Source organism: Plutella xylostella, chromosome 22, assembly GCF_932276165.1.
Source record: "Plutella xylostella chromosome 22, ilPluXylo3.1, whole genome shotgun sequence".
Classification (NCBI taxonomy): Eukaryota; Metazoa; Arthropoda; class Insecta; order Lepidoptera; family Plutellidae; genus Plutella; species Plutella xylostella.
The window spans coordinates 8,160,027-8,182,981 of NC_064002.1; the positions used below are offsets into that span (position 1 = coordinate 8,160,027).

At 40.0% G+C, this 22,955-nt stretch overlaps 3 protein-coding genes across 6 annotated transcripts in view; all 3 read left to right on the forward strand.

The window, feature by feature from the left end:
- The window catches only part of LOC105384412 (mucin-5AC), a 46,935-nt gene extending 40,557 nt beyond the window's left edge, over positions 1–6,378 (forward strand). For both annotated transcript variants that reach the window (XM_038122597.2, XM_038122598.2), the window contains 5 exons: positions 2,348–2,414; positions 2,897–2,964; positions 3,550–3,726; positions 4,139–4,514; positions 4,606–6,378. In XM_038122597.2, coding sequence (XP_037978525.2) covers positions 2,348–2,414; positions 2,897–2,964; positions 3,550–3,726; positions 4,139–4,514; positions 4,606–6,065 — 2,148 coding nt within the window. In that variant the 3' untranslated portion in view covers positions 6,066–6,378. The remainder of the gene's footprint in view (positions 1–2,347; positions 2,415–2,896; positions 2,965–3,549; positions 3,727–4,138; positions 4,515–4,605) is intronic.
- A 275-nt stretch (positions 6,379–6,653) lies between these two features.
- Positions 6,654–14,785, forward strand: LOC105384413 (myosin-11). 3 transcript variants are annotated; one of them, XM_048629300.1, is made up of 16 exons: positions 6,654–6,845; positions 7,231–7,459; positions 7,652–7,725; positions 10,524–10,583; positions 10,907–10,964; positions 11,052–11,078; positions 11,167–11,199; positions 11,293–11,689; positions 11,759–11,865; positions 11,976–12,088; positions 12,172–12,274; positions 12,389–12,501; positions 12,804–13,004; positions 13,394–13,758; positions 13,875–14,007; positions 14,424–14,785. In XM_048629300.1, the coding sequence occupies exons 1-16, from the start codon at positions 6,783–6,785 to the stop codon at positions 14,478–14,480; spliced, it is 2,133 nt and encodes a 710-aa protein (XP_048485257.1). In that variant the 5' UTR covers positions 6,654–6,782; the 3' UTR covers positions 14,481–14,785. The 3 variants fall into 3 exon arrangements, with proteins under 3 accessions (XP_048485257.1, XP_048485259.1, XP_048485258.1); XM_048629301.1 differs by having other exon boundaries at positions 6,659–6,845; positions 13,875–13,998; XM_048629302.1 differs by lacking the exon at positions 10,524–10,583 and having other exon boundaries at positions 6,655–6,845.
- A 555-nt stretch (positions 14,786–15,340) lies between these two features.
- LOC105395738 (translation initiation factor eIF-2B subunit gamma) lies at positions 15,341–18,072 on the forward strand. The gene is made up of 5 exons (XM_011567697.3): positions 15,341–15,492; positions 15,582–15,753; positions 15,945–16,771; positions 16,934–17,163; positions 17,876–18,072. The coding sequence occupies exons 2-5, from the start codon at positions 15,594–15,596 to the stop codon at positions 18,036–18,038; spliced, it is 1,380 nt and encodes a 459-aa protein (XP_011565999.1). The 5' UTR covers positions 15,341–15,492; positions 15,582–15,593; the 3' UTR covers positions 18,039–18,072.
- Positions 18,073–22,955: the final 4,883 nt, after the last annotated feature.

The window sequence follows — 22,955 nt, forward strand, 5'->3', positions numbered from 1 at the left end:
ATTCCTATTGACAAGACCTATCCAACGATGTTGGTCTTAATGCTATTGGAGGGTGGTCCCAATCTGCCCATTGTCATTTATTGCACTCCAGGCATAAAGTTTAGATATAAAGACATACAGGTGGGCCGTAGCGAGTGTTCTAGTTTCCAGTCAGTTTCTTGCGATGAGGAAACCACGCCCAGCGACCCCACAACTGACTATTACGAGAGCTTTCACGATAATGCAGCCGAGACAGTACCTTGTGACAGTGTTTTTGTAATGTAATCATAACTATCATAATCTTTGACTAAAGAGTAGGTAAAAGTACATACAGAAGCGACCGGATGGTGCGACCGTTAAATATTAGAATCTTGGCCCCGGATCTGAATTTCTATTATAATAACCTACCCTTTAGGTAATTATTTATGTCCACATTTTAAGTCAAAGGTGATAAAAATAAAAATGCCCATCATAATAATATCACTCATATAACAGATACTTACCTATAATATGTATTTGACTCAGTTGTGTCATGGCATCGATAAGGCATGGCCTAATGATGTTATATCATGTTCATTCATACAATAAAGATTTAATAATACATAATTTATTATGCACTTACCATAAGTATTCACCCACATAGGTACATCGATATTGTTATGATTTGATTAATTAACATTAGAAAGGCAATCGTACTTTATTTTAAGTAAGTAACATCCTTAGTTAAGTAGATGCTTACCTACTTTTATTTTGACCATAGAAGTTGCGTAACGCACTTGTTACGATTGACTTACTGCTACTGTCTCGTCATTATGGCTACATCATTCATAATAATAATCCCTATTTTATAAACTCATCAACGTCATAATATTGTAAGAATATTGTATGTTCTCTTTATAGGTAGGTTAATTTATGTTATCTAACGTAATTTTATATAAAGAAGCACGCTTGCTTGCTTGCTTAGTACCTACTATGGTACTATATTAGGTACTTCAAAGCTACTATCAATTTGTTTCCGAAAGGATATCACATTGGCTATGGTAGGTGCATAAATATTTTCTCCGCTGCCTTTCCAGCACCAACAATGAAACCGTAAAAAATTCACTTATTACCCCGACTAATACTTAAAAAAAATATATACCGGAATAACACGCTTTGGCAACACCTTAACTTTGTTAAAATTGCAATTCGTCGCCATATGTATATCATTATTTTAAATTTTCAACACTAGATTGCTCTCGTCATTGCAGTAGTACCTAAGTTGATAACAATCATAATCATATATTATACGTAAGTACCTATTCCATCCAATATTTTCGTTTATACATTGTAATCTACGCATTACATGCGAAATCATCTTCCTGCGTGAGGAAGCACATTGACAGAATGATATGACAGCGTTCTATGCAAATTGTATCCTTTAGGCCGTGTCCGAACCGCGAATATTTTTCCGCGCGGAATTAATTCGCGCGAATTATATTCCGCGATCGAAGTTCGTCTGTTGTTTTTTTTGCGTTTTTTTTTTTCGCAAGTGCGGATACTCCTATAGTATTCGATGTGTTACAGAATTACGAATTAATTCCGCGTGGAAAAATATTCGCGGTGCGAACACGGCCTTATTGTTGAAATACGAAGTAAACACTTATTCACTATTTACTGTATGTGAACTATGTGGCTATGTGTTGTGTAGGCAATAGGTATACCTATCTTGCTACCTATACCCGTCACCGCCCGTTGCTGCAACGCTTCGTTTCTTCCGTTACAGAATAGAAAAAGTAGAACAATTTCCCCGTCAAATGTGCAATTGTATATTATGTAAGTTTGGGTGGAGTGTATCGGAACACTTCATAGTGGATGTTTAATTGTATAAATGTCGAAACTCTATTGTTTTATACGAGATGCGCGTGCGACTGTCCCGGGGCGGCCATTGTTGGGCGGTGTATCATTGTTGTGGTATTAATTATTATAACGCTTTGTTATTAAATGCTAAGTAACATGTTCATTAGGCGGTCGAAATGTGGGATTGCGTAGAAATTTAGGATCGTCATTCATCGGGTTCAACCCGTTATAAAAGATAAGTAAACGGAAATGGAAACAAACATGAAACAAAATAATTGTTTTAAGTCTGTGTTCGATTGCCTTTATTTAAGTTCAAGTAATTTTTTTATTGAATACAGATTATTTTTTTAACAATCTGGTAAATAATAGTCAAATATCACAAATAGTCTTTGCAAAATTGGCAAATTGATAAAATATCATTATTTTCATGATCGAAAGATAAAAAAACGTTTCGCAACGCACTTTTTCTTCCAAAACCCATCAAGTATAAAATTATTTTGTACTCATAGTATCTTTCTTTACATTTCAGATGCGACGGCAGGCTCGGATCACAGGCGGCGGCGCGCTGCTCCTGCGCACCGCCTCTGCCCTACAAGGTTACACACTTTATATCACTAGCCTTTATTTTTTACCAGGATGTCAGATTACTACATGAAAAATTTAATCGCATCGAATGGTCAGGGCAGAAATCTTGAATATAGAGCTACATATATTATGTATACAGGGTGTTGCAAAAAGGGTATACTAAGCCGAGACTTAGGTGTGCAGTATGTTAAATCAAAGCCCGGACTAGGAACTATGTTTCGGCTTATAATACCCTTTTTGCAACACCCTGTATATGGTCTGGCCGGATCAATCCGCAGTTTAGTCAATTTCTCATGCCTTTGCACAATATAACTAACCTATTTTGCTGAATTACTGACCGATGTTATTTATAGCTAATTAATAACCATTCTAACAATAGGTGAGGTATACAGAAACTAATTTAGAATTCTCACAGTAACTTCCGACGAGGAAGGAAGTAACCAAACCTGGTGTTTTTTTTTTAAATAATTTATGTTGTTTTGTTTCTTTTCAGTATGGCTGTGGTTACTAATATTCGTATTCCAGAACGAATTCCGAATATCAAGGTCCATTCAACCAGGAGTAAGTTATTGATTCATTTTACCTATGTAAAGCCTGTACGAGAATTTAATATTCACGAGTAGGTTATACTTACTCGTATTTCTACTACCCAAAGCTTAGGTTTATTCAAAACAAGTTGGTCAAAAATGAAAGGACGAGGTCAGAGTTTAGAGTTTAGCCTTTTGACAATAGTATTGGGTTGGCTCAATTGAGATGATATCATACTTATTGTATTACAATGTTATCAATATAAAATATGGGAGTTGGAAGTTATCTTCTTCTAGAGTGCATGTCTGTAACAAATACTACAGCTGAACTACGATTTGTCACAGTTTTGAAAATACATAGTTTGGCGTGATAGCTGCTTTTTACATTGGTAGGGAGTAAAGCTCTACTTTTCTATATACATAAGACCCTCTTGTTTAGCCGCTATCTATATCATACCCTGATTACACCTACCGAGTAGAGTGGCAAGATAGTATCCTCGGCTGATGAACGGCTAGCAATTGAACGAGTGCTCGGCTGAGCATGCTGTCTCACTCAACTCGGTAGCTGTAATCAAGCCATCACGACCACATTACCCAACCCTCCCACTCTCACTTCCAGTACTTGGACTTCGACAACCTCCCGGACACGAACTTCACGTGCGAGGGCAAGGTGATCGGCGGCTACTACGCGGACCTGGAGACCTCGTGCCAGATGTTCCACGTGTGCACCGTGGGCCAGCAGGAGGAGCCCATGGACATCAAGTTCCTGTGCCTCAATGGCACCGTCTTTGATCAGGTACGATTGTGGATGGCTAATAGCAATATGGCGCCCTCTTTGATTAGGTAAGATTGATGCAGACTGTAGCAATACTTAGTCAGTTAACTAGATCATCAGGGTCTTAGTGATCTGTGGTAGCTTGATGAGTCCCTGGACTTCAAGTTACTGTGCCTTAATCGCACCCTTGCTTGTAGATTAATACAGGGTCTAGCAATACTGCTATCTACGATTGGTATATTATGGATGACTGGACTGTAGGTATTGATGGTAGACTTGAAGGTGATTGATAGTAGCTTTTGCTGGCCATATTATAGTCACCAAGCCTTAGTTCAAGGTTTACTTTAGTGAAAATTCGATAAATATTCGAACTTTTAATAAGTTAATATTTTTTGTACTTTATTTTTACTCATTGTGTGTTTTCTACTTTCAGGAGACGCGAGTATGTGAAAGAGTTGATGAAGTAGACTGTACAAAGTCTGAAAAGTTTTACAGTTTAAATTTAGAGTTGTATGGCAATACTATAGCTCCTCCTATTGTACCAGTAGAGCTAAACAAAACACAGTCTACTGAACAGCCTCCTCGCACTAACCAGCCAAATCATGCTGATGATGCAGATCCATCCATAGAAGATGAAAGAAATGCCTCTCATCATAGCGGTGAAGCTCAGTCACCAGATAACCAAGATACGACGGAAGACCCAGTACAAGAAGGGAACAATGATGAGCAACATAAACTGCCTGATTATCACCAAACACACACGTTCAGTAATCACCAAGGACAATCCGATCATGTGGAACCTGTTGAAGGTTTGTATAATAATTTTTTTATGTATTTAGACAATCATTTTAGTGTGGCTTCTATGAAATCAATTTTCATACTTCCCTTTTCACATTGCAGAAAATCAAGAAGAAGAAGAGATCGACAGTGAAAATCCAGAGTACGACGAGGACTACACCAAATCCCCGACAACCACGACAACGGCGGCGCCCTCTACAACTAGCACCAGCAAGCCGACCACCACCCCCGCGTGGCACGCCACCCCCCGCGCCCCCGCCGCCCCCGCCGTCCCGCACGCGCTGTCGTCGCCTTCCTCACTCGTCTCCTCATCCTCGCATTCTTCAACCACCACGGGAGCAGCGTCCCCAACAGTAGACCCAGCATTGCTCTCGCCACAAGAATTCATCTATCGACACCGGGGACCAGGATCGGAAGCTATCTCGTTCCAACGACAAAGCTTCAGGCCCGCTGACGGAGTTTACATCACGCATGCGCCTCCCGCGCAGCCGCATAATCAATTCGACCATTTCCAATATGAGTCGTCTCGGACGGGGCCACGGCCGGTCGCCTCTCGGCCTACACCTTACGTCCAGAGGCCGCCGGCTCCGTTCCGGCCGACCACATTGGATCCTCGAGACCAACTCTCGCGGCCCGGACCAGCCTCGCAATCATCGGAAAGACATGAAACGTCAGTGAAACATCGTCAGCAAACATACCTGCCTCCATTGCCGCCGCAAAGACCTTTGCCTTTTGATCCTTATTATTACGATCGAAAACGAAGTGATGAAGCGCCCACTGAGATCGAGTCGTCGCTGGCGGCGCGCTCGGTGGCGCCCCCGGCGGACACGGAGCGCCCCGCCGCCCCCGCCGCCGCCGCCGCCGCCGCCAACAAGCCAAAAAGTCCACCTCGAGTCATCGTCACAGCCAGTGCGTCAGTTAGTGATAGTAATGGTAAAAGACTAAACTATACAGTAGGTAACGTCGTCAGTGCGGTCAAACCGATAGTGCCAATCAATTACGACGACTACAAAGAATCTGATTTAATATTTGATCCTTTCTTTTTGGACGTGCCGAAACTGCAAAAGCGGAGGAAGAGTCGTGGATATAGGAATAGTCGGAGAATATTCAGTGCACCGGCTACCGTGTCTCCTCGAGGGTTGGGGAAAGATAATGAAGCGACGAGCTCGAGTGTGACTTCTCAAGCCACGACGACGGATACGCCGCTGACGACGCCGGTAGCCACGTCGCCGGCGCCCACCACGGCGGCCGCGTGGAGCCCCGATGACTACGTGGACGACAACTACGAGCCGCAGGCCTACCTCCCCCCCGCGCCGCCGCTCGCCGTGCAGATACCTATAGATGAAAACAAGCACGTCAAAAACGAGTGGCATCCAATTCATTTGAAGCAAAAGACAATAATAGTTGACCCAGTGCAGAAGTTTAAGTCGATTTCGTCGTCTGAGACGCAGTCCACTTCTAGTCAATACGCGGCGGGGGCCGGGGTCCGCGCGCCGCCCCCGCCCCCCGCGCACGCCGCGCACCCCCTCTGTGCCACCACTGACTGTCGAAGCCGTGCCTAACTATTAGCTCATTTCTACACTCTTACTTTTAGTAATCCCGTAATTAGATAGGTAGCGAATTTTTTACTGTTTAGATTTAGTGATGCTGAAACTGAAAACTTTTGTACATTTTTTATTATTTATGAACCGTACGTGCCCAATTTGTACATACGTATTTATATAAATTGATGAAATCTATGTATTGTATTGCAGTTCATCTTACGTACACCAACTTTTTCAGAATTTGTATAGTTTGTCGGTAGGATATATCTATAGTATTAAGAAAACTTGTAAATATATTTTACTTTTCTAATATACATTATGTGTCATAGTATCAAATTATTCATGATCAACTTATAGTTGGCCTCCACCCTGCACCCGTACCAGAGTACCAGCTATCAGCTGAAGTACATACTGATGTACTTCAGCTGATAGAGCTGATATCAGTTCACTTTAGCAAGTAATATTTTTATAATTACCTTATTATACATAGACCTCCTAGTGGCAAGGAGCGCCATCATCGGCAAGGACGGCCCTCTACATCCTGCAATCTACCACTACAGAGATTCATAGATCATTCCTGTTGTGGTATATTTTAAATCCAAATTAATAAAAACACGTAAAAAGAAACGAAAATCAGGTAGGGAATGAATTGTCACATTGACATTTTCGAATGCGTTATGGTGTTTCGTATAAATTTATTATATTGCTTTCATTTTGTAAATAAACTCTAGTGAAATGTCGAACACTAGTTTAGTGAGTGTAAAGGAGTTGATTGAGTCAGCGTTTGGTGGTGATGATGTAAGTAAATTCGTTAGTAAAATTTTAGATAAGTGAATAGTAAACTGCAAACATAATGGAAAGTTATGTAACGTGAACATGGAAGTACTAGACCGACCTCAGTGCACTTGGTAAATGGAGTACCTATCAGTCGCATCGACACATTCGCAGGCACAAGTGATAAAGTAGCATCTCAGAAATCAAAGCATTAGTAGGTACCTATAAGCAATAATATATAGACGTGAGATAAAATAAATATTATATGAATCAACCAACACAAATATAATAAAATGTAGTCTACATTCTCATGATTTTACAATATACCTAATATACAATATCCTTTGATGCTATAACATCAACAGTGTTATAACGCAATAAATACTACAATTTCTCGTGATCTCGTCAGGCCAACACTGTCAACTTTAAGTTACTGGAGGCAGTGCTCTACATCCTGGCGAGACAGCTGCGTATGTTGGGGCGCCGCGTGCAGGTCACCTGCGGGCCTCTCAGCCCCACGCACACCTTGAGCAGGCTCTCCGTCAGCGAAGTCAAGATAGAAGCGTCTGGTGTAATCAGGGATAAGAAACTTAAGGCAGCGGACAAAGCCGGTAAAGTAACAACGGAAAAGGAAAAAGGTAAAATTGCCGATAGAATAAAATTAGGTATATTTTTTTCAAAACAAAATTATTAATTTTAAAACGGTAAGTGTTACTTATTTTTATATTAAATCTTATTATGATTACCTACATTAATAAACAATTTTCACTATTGGTGAAGCTGATCATAATCTAGTCTAAACACAGATTCTAGGGAACCAACTTTTTCAGGACAACTAAAGAGAGGAAAATCGGAGACTGATACAGGAAGTGCTTCGAAAAAAGCATCTTCCTTACATAAAACGGTAATAAATTAATGCAATTCACATAATCATATAATTATCATCATCATCATCATCTCGTAATCAACCACTGCTGCATATAAGCCTCTCCCAAGGAACACGACAACAGTCTATCCTCGCCCTTCAAAGATAGAAAAATTCTATCTATTACGGTTGATTACCAAAAATAAAGCTAACTTCGGGATCCAATCCCACTCCCAGTACTAAGTAGTTACACATATTGTTCTGCTAGCAATACACTTGGTGGATTAGTAACGCAAGCAGTGGCGGATTTACCTATAGGCCAAAAAGGCCAGTGCCTAGGGCGGCAGATTTAGAGGGGCGGCAAATTTGCCAAAAAATACTTACAGATTTTTTAATAGCTACTTAATAAATTTACGTGTACATACACAATCTATATAATCATAAATAAATGGCACTTATGTCTATCAAGAATTTGCACCTTGAAGCTTAATACTCGTATTTCGTAAACCAATCACTGAATCAAAAAATGGTTTGAGCAGAACTTTAATATTTTTTAAAGACTTATATACCGGGTGATTGGTAAGTCGATGTATTCCTTCAAATGGGTTATAGACGAAAGCATTTCCAGTCGATTGAACCCCATAATGCATTATCCAAAAGTCAACCATTTCTGAGTTATTTCAGTTTTAATTTTTTTTAATTTTTTCCCAAAATGTATGTTCAAAAGCAAAATGTTTAAAAAACGAACGGTTTTTTTAATACTTTTTTGCCTTAAGCCGACACCGGTTTGGATGCTGTACTCACTGTGCGGTATCGCCCCCCCCCCCGATGTGCGTAGAGAGGCTGCCTGCTCTCGAGAAAAACACAGACAGGAGACCGACCCGAGGCACCCGCTCTACAACCAAGAACCAGCTCCTTACCGACTTAAAAGCCGGAAAAGCTTCCTTAGGTCTACAGTTACCTCGCACAAGGACCCATCGAAGGAAAGGATAGACCTATGGCAGGCATAATACCCGATGGCGAACTCCTTCATCCCCCCCCAATGAGTCCCTGCCTCCCGGACACGAACTACCCTGGGCGACATGGAAGTCACTCAACCGACTCAGGACAAACATGGGCCGATGCGGAGAAAACATGTGCAGGTGGGGTTACCGCGGCCCTGCCTCGAACATCTGCGCATGTGGTGCGTCCCCACAGACCATGGAGCACCTGATGGTGTGCCCTGGATGTCCCAACACGTGCACCCGGGAAGACCTCCTCAAGGCCAACCAGAGGGGTATCGACGTGGCGGCCCACTGGGCCGCGGAAGTGTGACAGTTGCCATCGACACGACAAGAAGAAGAAGAAGAATACTTTTTTGATTGTTTTGCATTAATGACACCTTAACCAAGTAATTACAACGATTAAATGCGCAATATCCAACTTAATTTAGACACAGTGCTTTAAAATAGGTGAAACATTAGGAAAATTTTACCAAAGGTGAAAACAAAAATGCTTATGTAATTGTTTTGGCTATATCTTGGTCATACCTTAATCGATTTTAGATTGGAATATGTCATTTTAAAGCTTATTAATTGACTATGTTTTTAAGTATAGTGCCGGAAATTTTTTCAGATAAAATTCTTTTTTAATTTAGCATTTTTGTTTTCACCTTTCGTAACATTTTCTTAATGTTTCAACTATTTTGAAGCACAGTGTCTAAATTAAGTTGAATATTGACCATTTAATGATTATAATTAGTTGACTAAGGTGTCACTGATGCAAAACAATCAAAAAAGTATTAAAAAAATGGTTAATTTTTTAAATATTTTGCTTTTAAACATAAATTTTGGGAAAAATTAAAAAAAACTTAAAACTTAAATAACTCAGAAATGGTTGACTTTCGGATAATGCATTATGGGGTTCAATCGACTGGAAATACCTTCGTCTATGACCCATTTGAAGGAATACATCGACTTTCCAATCACCCTGTATACAATACCCCACACCAACGAAAAAATTCATCCCCTTTTTACGTGTACGGAAAGTACTCCAAAATATTATTTTTTTCAATATTTTATTTTACCACTTTGTCGAAGCCGTAATAAATGATGATGGGCACAAATCTATGGGAGCAGGGACCAGCACCAATAGAAATATGAGTGATACGTCGTTGAAAAGGTATTTTTGCATAATATGAATAACCGAAGCGCTAGTCCTGATTTACTGTTCAATTAGAATAATCGTACCTTGAAAGTTTATATATTTTATTTCTGTAATTTTAATGTTTTTATTTTTTCACATTCATTTTTAATTTTTGAGCAATATTATAGGTACGGATTTGTCGTCATAATATTTTTTTCTCACTTGAAAAGAGCTATCCAACTATGTATGACTCATCTGTATTGGACATAGGTCCTAAAACGCCCATCTTCTTTTGTATATCTTTGCGAAATGTCAGTTTGATATTTTTACTGGTTTCTGAGAAAAATGGTGGTGACAGACAGACAGATAGACAGACACCGTCAAACAAAGTGATCCTATAAGGGTTCCTTTTTTTCTTTTGAGGTACGGAACCTAAAAAAATATTTGATGAAGCATCTGAAGAAGTTGGTGTCAGATAGACAGATAGAAATATCATTAAGTTCACAATCATTCTAATAACGGGATTAAACTAAAGAATTGAATTTCAGTAGTCAGTAGGGGCGGCAAAAATTTTATGGCCTACAGGCGGCAAATTTGTAAATCCGCCACTGAACGCAAGAAGTTGTCAATACTTTTCTAAATTTCCTTGGAGTTTCGTCGTATCATTTCCAAGATTCACTAAATATATAATTTGTTTTCTAAATTACATACAGGAAGCTGGTCTGGATATTTTGGAATCGAGCAAAGAAGTAGAGCTACGAGTTATTAGTCAGGTGCCATTTTCACTCAGTAAAGGGGCTCTGCGTCTTTTTTTACTTTTTTTGTTATTTCAGCAGAACCAGAAATGTTTTCTTTACACTTTTTTGTGTACTTACTTTCTACAATACATATTGTTTTATAAATCTTCTTATTTCTACAAGTTGGCAGTCAATTCACTATTTTAAGCAAGTTTTCCTTAAACCTGCAGAATTGGGCATTTTTTCTTATATTTATTATGTATTTACATGTTAGCTAGGTGCATCTGGTTTTTAAAACTTAGTTCTAAGTAAATACTTATAATTCCAATAAAATTCTGAATTTTACTCTATTCTTTTAGAGAAGCGATTCCCACGAAGAGCCAGATCTGAACCCGCAAGCAATGACAGCAGCTACCGGTATATTTTCAGTATTATGTTAATGAACCTACTTAAATATCAGAAAACTATTTTACGACGGTAATTTATCAAAGTAATTTATTACAGGAAAGCAGCACGAGAAGATATTAGTTGGTAATTATTGTTAGCCTTACTAGATATTCTCTAAATTTCACTTGATGAAACGATTATTTTAAACATGATTTACTTTATTAACTTCCAGTTGAAAGAATCCCATCACAAGAGTTGAAAAAGGGTACGCACCTTTCGATATTCATAATAAGTACATACAATTTATGCAAAGGGAAGCTCGCAAGAAAAGCAGGTTACTAATATAATAATGTTTCAGCGAAATCAGGTCGTCCAGATATATCCGTGGTAACATTTGAGCAGTTTGAGACTCTAGTATCAAAAGTAAAAGAATTAGAAGACCGCTTGGCCCCGGCTAGGAAACCAAGTTTCCCGGAAAATGAGGAACTTATAAATGAGATTCGTAAAGGTGGATCTTTGACTGATGCCATGGCTGCTCTGCAACTCGGAGCTAGACTAGAATCTTCAGAAAAGACTTTAGAAAATCTTATCAATCTTGTCACTGAGTTAGCACAAAAAACAGGAGTAGATTTGACGGGAACTGGCTCCCGTCCGACCCATGGGACGCAAGATGTCCCAGGAAGCACCAGCCAAATAGCACAGCATTCAAAAAAAGAGCTCCACGAGTCTGAACGAATATCACAAATGGAATTGAGGTTAGTCATGATTTAATATATTTTAACAGTATAAAAACGATTAATAATACACTTATTCTTTTATAACAGAAAAGCTTTGATGGACACACATAGCCAAATAATAAAAGAGTTAACCGAACAAAACGAAAAAGCTAGACTGACTACAGAAGAGGCAGTAAATAGTGCAAAAAAAATAGGTAATGCACAAAAGAATTATAATGTTGTACTTATAAAGTATAAATGATTTGTAGTAAGTTAGCAAGTAAATATTTAATATTTAAATATCAAACTTTACTTTCATGAGCAGAAGAAAATCTTCATGTGGCAATAGAATTAGGAGATCGTATGCAAGAACTTGAATCTTTGGTAGCAGACTACACTGATCGAATAACATACATAGATACAGGAGTATCTGCTCAGGTAGGTACAAGTACATACTGCCGTTAATTTCTCGAGTAATCTTGAGTCAATACGGTTCTAAAAATGATAAATATGTTTAACAGATGAACAGTTACCAAGAGCAATTGACCCAGATGCAGTTTGATTTGGAATCAGGGTTGGATGCCATGGCCGAGTCCCTGGCTAACTCGGGGACCGATCCGGCTGGTATTAACACTTTCAACACTACTCTAATTACATCAATACACATAATTATAATAAGCTAGATGTCAATTCGACTGTTTCCAAATATCAATAATCAATAATGTAAATGTTTTTTAGCTGTAGCAGAACTAAACGGACGATTCTCTACCCTTCAGTCCGATTTGGATCACATATCAGCATCACAAAGGGATTTGGGCGAAATGCAGAAGCAGTATTCAGAAGATTTGCAAGTAATTGTTAATTTTATACCTAGATAGGCACTATTTTTTATTACTTTCATGATAGGTACAAACTGTTTCAAGTAGTTGGTACATTGCGTCGGTACAATATACTGCGAGTTTCATGGGGCAGATGATAAACATTATTGACCTCTCATTTCATACTTTTATACCTCAGTTTTATACTATTTATTTACTACTACGTATACATTTACGTACTTATGTGGTGAATGTACTAACACTACACTCACGATCAGTGAAAAAGTTCCACTAACTTATGGAAGTGTATATTTATATAAATCCTAAAACTACAGGCTCTATGGAAGGACATAGAGCTGATCCGCTGCATCAAGCCAGACCGCGCAGAGGTTTTAGACGCGCTGCGGGACAAGGCCGGCCTCTCCGACCTGAACGGACGCGTGCGGCAGGACCAGTTCGAGGCGGTCCACGGAGACCTGCTGAAGCGCATAGCGGCTGCCTACGACAAGTTCAACAACCAGGAGTATGTGTGGCAGGTCAGTGGAATCAACAAAACCATTCATATTATTTACGTGGTTGCTTATTCTGTTGTACATTACTATTGTTTTAAAGTTATAAATGGCTGCATTGACTTTATTATGACTAGTTTCACCATAGTCTATTATTAGATCATTAACACCCCTGTTACATTGTAATGTCATTCCCATATTAAATTCTTGACAGATGTGTCAATAGTCAACCACTAATCCCTTGTTATGATCTAATGGAGTTTGGTGAAACTAGGCCTTAGCTTCTTCTTTGAAGCCTTCTGTGTCCTTAGAAGTAAATAGTCCTACAGAATATAGTTCGCAGCTCTAATGAGCCTTAAGCCAGCTTCTTTATCGCTTCTTCTTCAATGGCTACGATCAACTTTTCATTGTTTCAGAGAATGATAGACGACGTTGTCAAGGAAATCAACGAAAGGGTTGATTACGATCAAGTGATCGCTTTACGTGACGAAGCGGAAAAACACTTGACCAATTTACAACAGAAAGTTGAAGAGTTGGCTAAAATCGTTGGCAAGCCACGGGTTGCCTGTGTTACGAAAAAGCTGTGTCTGGAAGGCAACTGCTTGTCTTGTACGACTGCTGGCAGGCTGGAAGAAAAGGTTGAGCCTTTGCCTGAATTGCCAGCCCTGCTGCGTTGCCATGGATACCCTCCCGCACACACTTTGGAAGACAAGTCTCTTCGTGAAAGTGGCGACGCTCCATGCTACCAGGGACGGCTTATAAAGCACGCTATTGATCCGCGGTTCGTAATTACTTGTGCTTTATGGAATCTTACATATTTCTTTGGTGTTGACAAGAGCTAGTATAAGTGTTTCTATGTTACTTATCTTATGCAGGTAGGTACTTATTTGTTTACAGAGCTTTCTTTTGCCACCGTTTTTGTGGTGGTGCGCATACTGTAACCACAGATATAAAACGGACGCATCCTCCCGAGATGGTCGTACAATCTGTAAATTATCCTACTAGCATGGATAAAGAGCTCGTAAGTTCGGTTAGACTTTCCTCAAAATTTATCAGTATGGCATTAATCTACCATCAGATCAAATGGTGGTCTAATGTAAAAGCTTTCAAATAATATGATTAATGTATTTTCTGGCCCTTAAACCTTCTTCTGATCATTCTTTGAACTTGTTAAAGAAACTCAATCATAGACATCATAAACGATGGACAGATCGTCTATATTTTTGAGATTGACATCGGCTAGTGTCACCTTTCTTATCCAAAATAGCTTCAAAATGAATACGAAAAAAATATTGTATTTATAGGTTTTCCTTCAAATTAGATCAAATATGTCCAGGTATTAGTTTTAGTAATTTCTTTCCCTTACGCCTAGGGTCCCAAAATACCATCAATTGTCATTAAAATTGAAGTTTTCACCTATAATGCCTATAATGTTTTGTTTTTCAGCCTCCTATTACGGTAATAAGTCCGCAGCCGTGTGATCCTTGTAACAAGCCAGAATAATGAGTTCGTGACATGCCCGATAGATGCGTTTGCACCGTTCCGCAAGTGTGCAAGTGCAATCCTAACCAAGTAAAGTGTGAATGTGAGGACAAAAAATGTGCTTGCAATGCACCGGAGTGTCGGTGTGGACCGAAGAGGAAGTGCAGATGTCCACCGAAAGCTAAATGTCGCTGCAGGCCTAAAAAACCCCAGCCTGTTGGCCCAAAGAAATCTACTTGATTTTACTTTATGACGCAGGGATTTATTATTTTGGATGCCTCATTAATTTGTTTTAACATTTGAATAAATTGCATAATATCACTTTATTAGCATTGTAAAATCATTTCCTTAATCTTTTTTTATAGTGATAGTGGTAGGGTAGGTAAATGGGTAGGTATATCCAAAAACATTAGGATTACCAACTTTTTACGTAGAATATAAAAGATATAAGCGAAACACCCAAAATTCGTACCTTTACCCCCCTCCTCCCCCCCCGCTCATCACTTAGGAGTCAGGACTTTTGGTATTTTAACAACCTAACGCCCCTGAACAATCTGAACATGTTTCTGAAGAAATCGTTTATTTACCTGCTCACGCACTCTACACCTCATTCCTTGACTGGACTATCAGAAATGACAGACTTTTGGATAATGGGTTCAATCGACTGGAAATGCCTTCCTCTACAACCCATTTAAAGAAATACATAGACTTACCAATCACCCTGTATATTATTTAGGTGTTTATCGAAGTAAAAAATAAGGCTGACAGCCGCGTCCGATAATGTGTCGGCACCCTTAGTCGAGCGTTTATTCTGAGTTTAGCGATAAAAAAAATTGCTGCACTTACACAGAAATTCAGAACGCAGACAAATCATTGAATCGCGTTGACAGCTGACAGATTGACATTGACAGTATTTGACAGTTGTATTGTCACTTTGTTGTTTTTTGTCTTCGATTGCAAATGCATAGTATTTTTGGGAATTTCATTTGTGAATTGTATTTGAATTTTATTGTATTTTGGTGATAAATTTAATGTACGTATATTGGTTCAATAAACTCTATTTAAAGGCTTAATTATTTATATTAAACTTACCTAACCTATAAACAAGTATTCTTCAAACAGATTTCAGATAAAATGCACAAAATACTTGAATTTCAAGCTGTAGTGCTAGCGGCAGGGAGGGGCTCCCGCCTGCCCGATGTCGGGGGCTCGGTGTCCAAGTGCCTGTTGCCAGTAGGACCGTACCCAGTCCTTTGGTACTCATTGAATATGTTAGAAAAGTTGGGTTTCCAAGGTATGGTAGCATTAGCCTCGTCCTATGTTTATTTGGTGCAGTTTACACTATATGCTATTTGAAAACATACAGATACCTAGGAGGTATTGTGATGCGAAATGTGTTTTGATGCAATAATTTATTTTATGATGAAAGTATATAATTTACCTAACTTGACCAAGTAAAACCATAAACACTGTATTTCATTTCAGATACAATGATTCTAGTACTGGATGAAGATAAATCAAATATTTTATGCTCACTAGAAAAATGTCCATTGAAAATCAAATATGAACTCATAGTGATACCAGCTGATGAGGACTGGGGCACGGCCGACTCCCTGAAGCACATCAGCAGCCGCGTGGTGAGTGACCTCCTCGTGGTCTCCGGAGACCTCATCACCAATGTCAATGTCACAGAACTGCTCAATCTGTACCGCAAGCATGATGCCGCAATTGCCACATTATTCTTCGACAATGGTCCAGAAGAGTGGATAGAACTCCCCGGAGTTAAAACAAAAGCCAAACCTGACAGAGACCTCGTCTGTATAGATAAAGACACACAGAGGCTGGTGTTCCTTGCTAGCGCCAGTGACTTTGAAGAGAATGTGACATTGCCGAGAGTGATAACAAAGAAGTTCAATTCTATCAGCCTGTACAGCAGATTGCTGGATGCTCACATTTATGTAATGAAGAAATGGGTGGTCAACTACTTGGTCGACGCTGACAAGTTCACGTCAGTCAAAGGAGAGCTGGTGCCGTACATTGTAAAGAAACAACTGAGCAAACCCAAGAGTACCACTGATATAAAGGGCACATCAGAGAAGAATGTTGAAGTGAATAAGGACATCTTAGACTATGCAGTGGAGCATGGCTATGAGAGCCAGATAAGACTGATGTCTTCATACAATGACCACGAGGGAGGCGGCAAGGGAGTCTATTACAATGACATACTGAGATGCTATGCCCACATTCCTGATAAAAATACATTTGGCATAAGAGTAAACACTCTCTCATCATTCTACCTAGCAAATAGTAAGGTAAGCCAAACTTATTTGGATGTAAAATAATATGGTCCCAGAAGTTTTCACTTCAATCATCACCTACTTGGCTCTACTAATACCAACTTCCTCCATAATTAATTAGCAAAATACTGTTCTATGATTTTCATTAAATTTACATAATATATTTTTTTAATCCAGATAATGTCCAAATGGGAAGAGCTAATGGGTGCACCTCTAACTGAAAGGTTTCACCCCACAAGTGAAGTGAAGACAAGACAGATAGATGAGACAAGTACAGTCGGCGACAAAAGTGTTGTTAGTGAAAAGACGTCCATTAAGAACACCTTCATAGGTGCCAACTGTACCATCGAAAACAAAGTGCGACTCACTAACTGTATCCTGATGAACAATGTCACTATTAAAGAAGGGTATGTATATTCGCGAATTTTTACGAATATAAGTTTTTTAAGAGCAGTATACCATCGCTCTTACGATGAAGAAAAACATCGCGGGGAAACCTGCATATCTAGCTTTAGCACATCTAGATATGTGAACCCACCCACCCGCAGTGGACCTGCTAGGTGGGAAATGGCCCAAGCTTAGGAAGGCAGTTTAGACCTTGGGGATATGCACAAAGGTTCCACTCGAGAGAGCCAGGTGCAGGTACCTACACTACCACAGAGAATAGAATAGAAGTTGCTTACAATGACGATTTGTATTTTGTATCACCTCCTAACGGGATTATGTTAACTTAGGGCAAGAGCACACGATCCATTGCGGCGGCTGTGCGGCGCAGAAAGGTGTCGCTGCGTCGTTTTACATAGAAATATCTGTGGCATGTACACGATGTGCTCCAGCGCCGCACCGGACTTGCAACCACCAAGACGAGGCGGGGGGCGGGTGAATGCGTTGCGATGTCGGAGCGGCATCGCTAAATTTTGTTGCGTCACAAGGAAGAACACTGCTGTCCAACGCTGCTACGGCGCCGCTTCGTCATAACAACGTTGCGGCGCCGCACCGTTCGTGTGCCCACTGACACGGCGAAATCTCTGCGTTGCGGCGCCGCAACGCCCCGTGTGCTCTTGCTCTTACTGGACTCTGTTTAAACCTATACTTACACAAAAAAAAATATTGTTGCAGTTGTGTCCTCGAAGACAGCGTGGTATACACGGGCGCCACCGTGGGCGAGGGCGGCGCGCTGCGGCACTGCCTCGTGGGCCCGCACCACGCGGTGCCGCCGCGCGCCGCCGCCGCCCACCAGCTGCGCGCCGACACCGCGCATGACGTCATCACTCTGGGGTAGTGCAGTGTGTTTTGTATGGATGTTAAGATTGTAATTAAATAGATGTTATATTTATATTTTTGTGTTTTTTTATCGAATTTATTTAGTTAGTTACTTAATTAGTTATAAGTATCATAACCATAACATACCTATTTATCTATCTACCTACTCCTATTAATAGTACAACAAGACACCATTTTAAAACAAGATAATTACTTTTAGGTAGTTACTCTAATTACTTAGTTACTAATTAAGTATCTACGCCGGTGTATCTTTTTTCCGTAGTGACACCTAAAAGACGCCGGTGTATCTATTTTCGTAGTGTCAATGTCACTCATATACACCTAAAACACTTCATGAAACCACCAGCTCACCCTTGGTCCAGTAGCATGGTATACACGGGAGCCGCTCTCCCGAAGTCAGACATCTCGAATGATAAATGGCGATCCGAAATACTCTTCACCCGTGTAGCTTAATTCTTATACAGTTGGTACTTACTGTAAAAATCTAACTTGCTAAACTGCGTCATAAGGATGGCTCTTACTTCCTCCTTCAATGTCACACGCAGCTGAACCAGCAGTCGATGTACGTACAGTTGCTAATTCAGCCCACAATGTACGTAAATCATGTAATATGTAAGACGCACTGACATCGTGTATCGTATCTAAACTACGAGGAAGTAGCCCAAGCGTGGTCCTAATTAGATATTAATGAGAGATGCATCAGCACATGTTGCAAGAATGACGCTGGCTGCAACTATTGCAGACTTTCAATGGATTAGAATGCACGTACGTAGCCTTAAAAAGCGACAACTAGAATACAGAAGTACAGCTCTTGTGTTTCGCTTGTATGGTTCTCGCGGGTGCTGCAGTTTAGCACCGGGATTTTTATAATCCTTGAGCTAAAAAAGGGTTTGTAGTTATGTCGAGTTGAGAGCTTGTGTTGTGTACTGCCTTTCAAAGGGTTTTAATCCCATGTATCATTAAACTGGAGTGAATGAAACGGCGAGCTAGGCAACCACCAATGAATTTGCATAAGAAAAATGACATTCTACATTTACGTTGATTTTTGATTTGCTTACGGGTCCGCCACTAGATACTCCAGTATAGTGACAGGTAGCCTGCATGTGACCGATTTGCTGGTTCAACAAGTAGGTACCTACTTACGTAGCTTTACTTCTATGCCCCTTTTTACTGTGCCCTAACCTTTGTGTAGGTTTACTAACACTCACACGGACAGTAACTCTTCCTTGTTTCGTGATTACGTAGTATTATAGCGATGTACTTACTCTATCTATCGTTCTTATTTGGTAGTTCTTACATGAACATTACGTTTTTAATAGTAGGTAGATATAGGTAAAGAAGGAATTCCGATTGTAACAGAAACCAACACGAAATATTGAATATCTACATGGAATATTCACGATTAACGAGAATTTTGCTTAAATAAATGAAGTAATTATATGGAGTACGACGACCGAATGGCGTAATGTTAGTGACCCTGACTACTGAGCCGAAGGTCCCGGGTTCGATTCCCGGCTGGGGCAGATATTTGTTTAAAGACAGATATTTGTACTCGGGTCTTGGGTGTTGATATTTATATTTAGTATCTATCTATCTATGTATTTGTGTAGATATATCAGCTGTCCGACACCCATAACACAGGTTCTGCCTAGCTTGGGGTCGGATGGCCGTGTGTGAGATGTCCCCACATATTTATTTATTTTATTTATTTAAGTACTTACTTAGTTTAAAAATTTCAGCCATACTTACCTACTATTACTACCAGTAAAGTATCACAGAATTATTATTTGTTATAAGCTCTGAAATAGGAAGGAAATCGAAGAGTTTTGTAAGTATCAGTTTGTTCGATTCAAACTACCTACTATCGTTATCATACAAACATAGGTAGGTACATACAACATCAAAAACCCGCAACAAATATGTACGTATACCTATATTTGCCCCGGCCGACATTAACCTAAACCCGAGACCTTCAGTAAGTTTAACTATCAGAATTACTTATCAGTCTAATCACTATACCATCTTCACCCAGTCATCCAAAATTAAATTCAAGTTCCATCGTTTCTTCGATTATCTCGATGATACCCTATTTCACCTATTTCATGAAGATAAGTCACCCCGGAATCCCCCACCTAATGCTTTTAGGTTATTTTCAAAACGTACCTTTCATACAGGAAATAATTGTAATGGAATGTAGAGTTGGCAGCGTTAGGCATCACCGGCCATAGTTGATGTGCGATAGCCATGTCGTGAGTCACGACTGCGGCGTATTTATCACGTCCGAAGGTTTATCTACCTGGACGACTTACTTTACTTATCAACATGCGGATATAAAAGCTCTTTTGGAACTTAGTCATAAGTTATTAGGTAAATACCGTCGTACATATTTATAGTCTATTTTTTAACAAACGAGTACGCTAATGAGTATATCTCCCGCACATTTCCGATATTGGCAAAGTAAGATGACGATGCTGACTGATGCTGCCCCTACACACAAAAGTATCATTACTATTAGCTTATAGAGCATAAAAATGATGAGCGTGACACCGTTGCAAGAATCCATTAAAAGCAGCCATTTCCTATATGTTTGTACAACATAGAATAGATTACGTTTGATATTGCACAAAGATAATCGGAGTTATATGGGTTATATAGTTAGAGGTGGTTCTGCAAGTGAAGTGGCACTAGTGAATAGTTACGTAACCGACGGTGCAATACCGTGATGCAGCGAGCCGATGGCCGATCTGCCCATCTGATTGGCCGCTCAAATTACCCTCGACGACCGATTAGGTGCAATTGCAGATGCAGATTATACTTATTCTTATTTGAGTTCCTACACGAACTTTGTATCGCCTCAAATACCTAATACTGAGGGCCTGTTTCACAATGTCTGGATAAAGGCCCCCTGTGGGATAAAAAACATGCTGCCACTCTCTAAAAAAATATTACACATAAACAGGCCCTTATAGTAATAATGTTTCCTATGATGATACCTATGATGTTTATAGGTCATAGGTATTAGGTATGGATGCAGTACGAAATGAACTAATTGGTTGCTACATGATTTGATGTCCAAATGGTTGGTCAACATTATCCCCCATGTTGAGACCATAATCCTACTTGGGTCATCATCACTCAAGTCAAGCCTGATTACCCTTTCGAGATCTAGTGCGCAATTAGACTTTGTATGCTTGTTAATTTAGGCCGATAATTGCGGTCTAGCCAGAGGCAACCATCAACCTTCCTTTTACCTTTTGCAATAGCCTGGTGGCGCCTGCACTAGGCTGGTCCATCCAACTAATGTATATAAATAAATATTTCTTATTCTTTCACGAAAAGCTAGTGATCGCATTTTCATGAAAATTAGTTCTGAGTAGTACTGACGTAACTAAAAGACGCATGGTTTTACACATCTAGGCCGTTATTATCCCGGGTTACCCCCGGAAAAAATGTAAAGGCGAAGCGAAGCTTGTAGGCATGTATGACTAGGATCCCATTTTTTTGGTTTTTCAAGGTTAAAGGCCATACATTACGGAGGAGATCAGTATTTCCCTGAAATATCTTGGTCATTATACCTCACATACACAATCTCCATAGATCATTAGAGACTCCGCAGTATACCTGCGTGTTTTGGATTGCATGTTGTGTAGCACAGTTACAGTGACCTGGGGTTTTCGTAAACACAAACTGGTTATTTTAAACTTTTCCCCTGAGTTTACGGTACAAGGACGGTGCACCATCACTATCATCTGACCTAAGGCCTTTTACCCACTAAACATTATTTGTGATGTAATTTTTATGTTTTTAGACTTGGAGCAGGCGGCTGCGTTCGTGCCGGTTGTTGACACTCGCCAAGTTTCTCCACTAGCCATTTACTCGTAGGCTATTACCATACGTACAGAGGAGGACACCAAGGCTTAAAACTTGTAATTCAAATAAAGCTCGTATGTCGTATGAATTACGAATAAAGTCAAAAGTTGCGCTCTGCGAGACGGACGGTACCTACATGTGTTTTCCAATATTGAAGTTGTAAATTTTGACCTACACCTAGATTCCTCTGTTGGAGCAATGTCGCACAATGTTTGCGTCGCTCCACGTTTCCTATGGTTGGGTAACATGCACATTGTACGTTGTTGTATTGTGGTGAGCTGTATTCCTCAACCGTCGCCATGTTTCACCGCACGCGAACCCGCAAGCGTCGGTACATAGGTAGGTAGGTACCCCTTGGGGTTTACTTCCTCGTGCGCTAGCGTGCAACCGAAGGACGTCATTAGAAAGGCGTGATCTAAATGTAGAGAAACAATGTTTACAATTTTGCAACTGTATCTCAGACGTATAGTTTATTGATTGCATCAAAATAAATGATTGCACACTGCAGGCTCCGCGCGGCCGGCGCCGGGGCTTGTGGCAACAAACATTATATAACCTCATGTGGAGCTGTGGCGGTGCGAGCCTGGCGCCACCCAATAACCTGACAACTGACCGCCACCAGAACTCTGACTCGAAACATCAGCCTTTCATTTCTTTGTTTACATTCCCACTTGCAACTGTTATGACTCGTGTCAAGGTTATGAGCATCATAATTTTCGTAAATTGTTTTCTGCTCTGGTAAGTTTCCCTTGTCTGTAGTCTGCACGATCTTACAGATTAACCACAAGGCGATGCTTCCAAAAGCTATTGCTCTTTATTGCCGTTTTACCTTCATTTCGTATCTTTGAAATGATGATGGTTACCTAATTACCTACTTCTCACACACAAAGGGATTTATTTAGGGTCACTCATAGAACGGAATGCTGACAGCGTTTATCTGCTTTTTCTTAAAGTGGAGAAAGTTCCAAGGAAACTTTTGTTTTATTGTGCGTTCTGAGTGGCATGCTCGTTATGGCTTGAGCTTCTATTAAAGCATTGAAGGGCA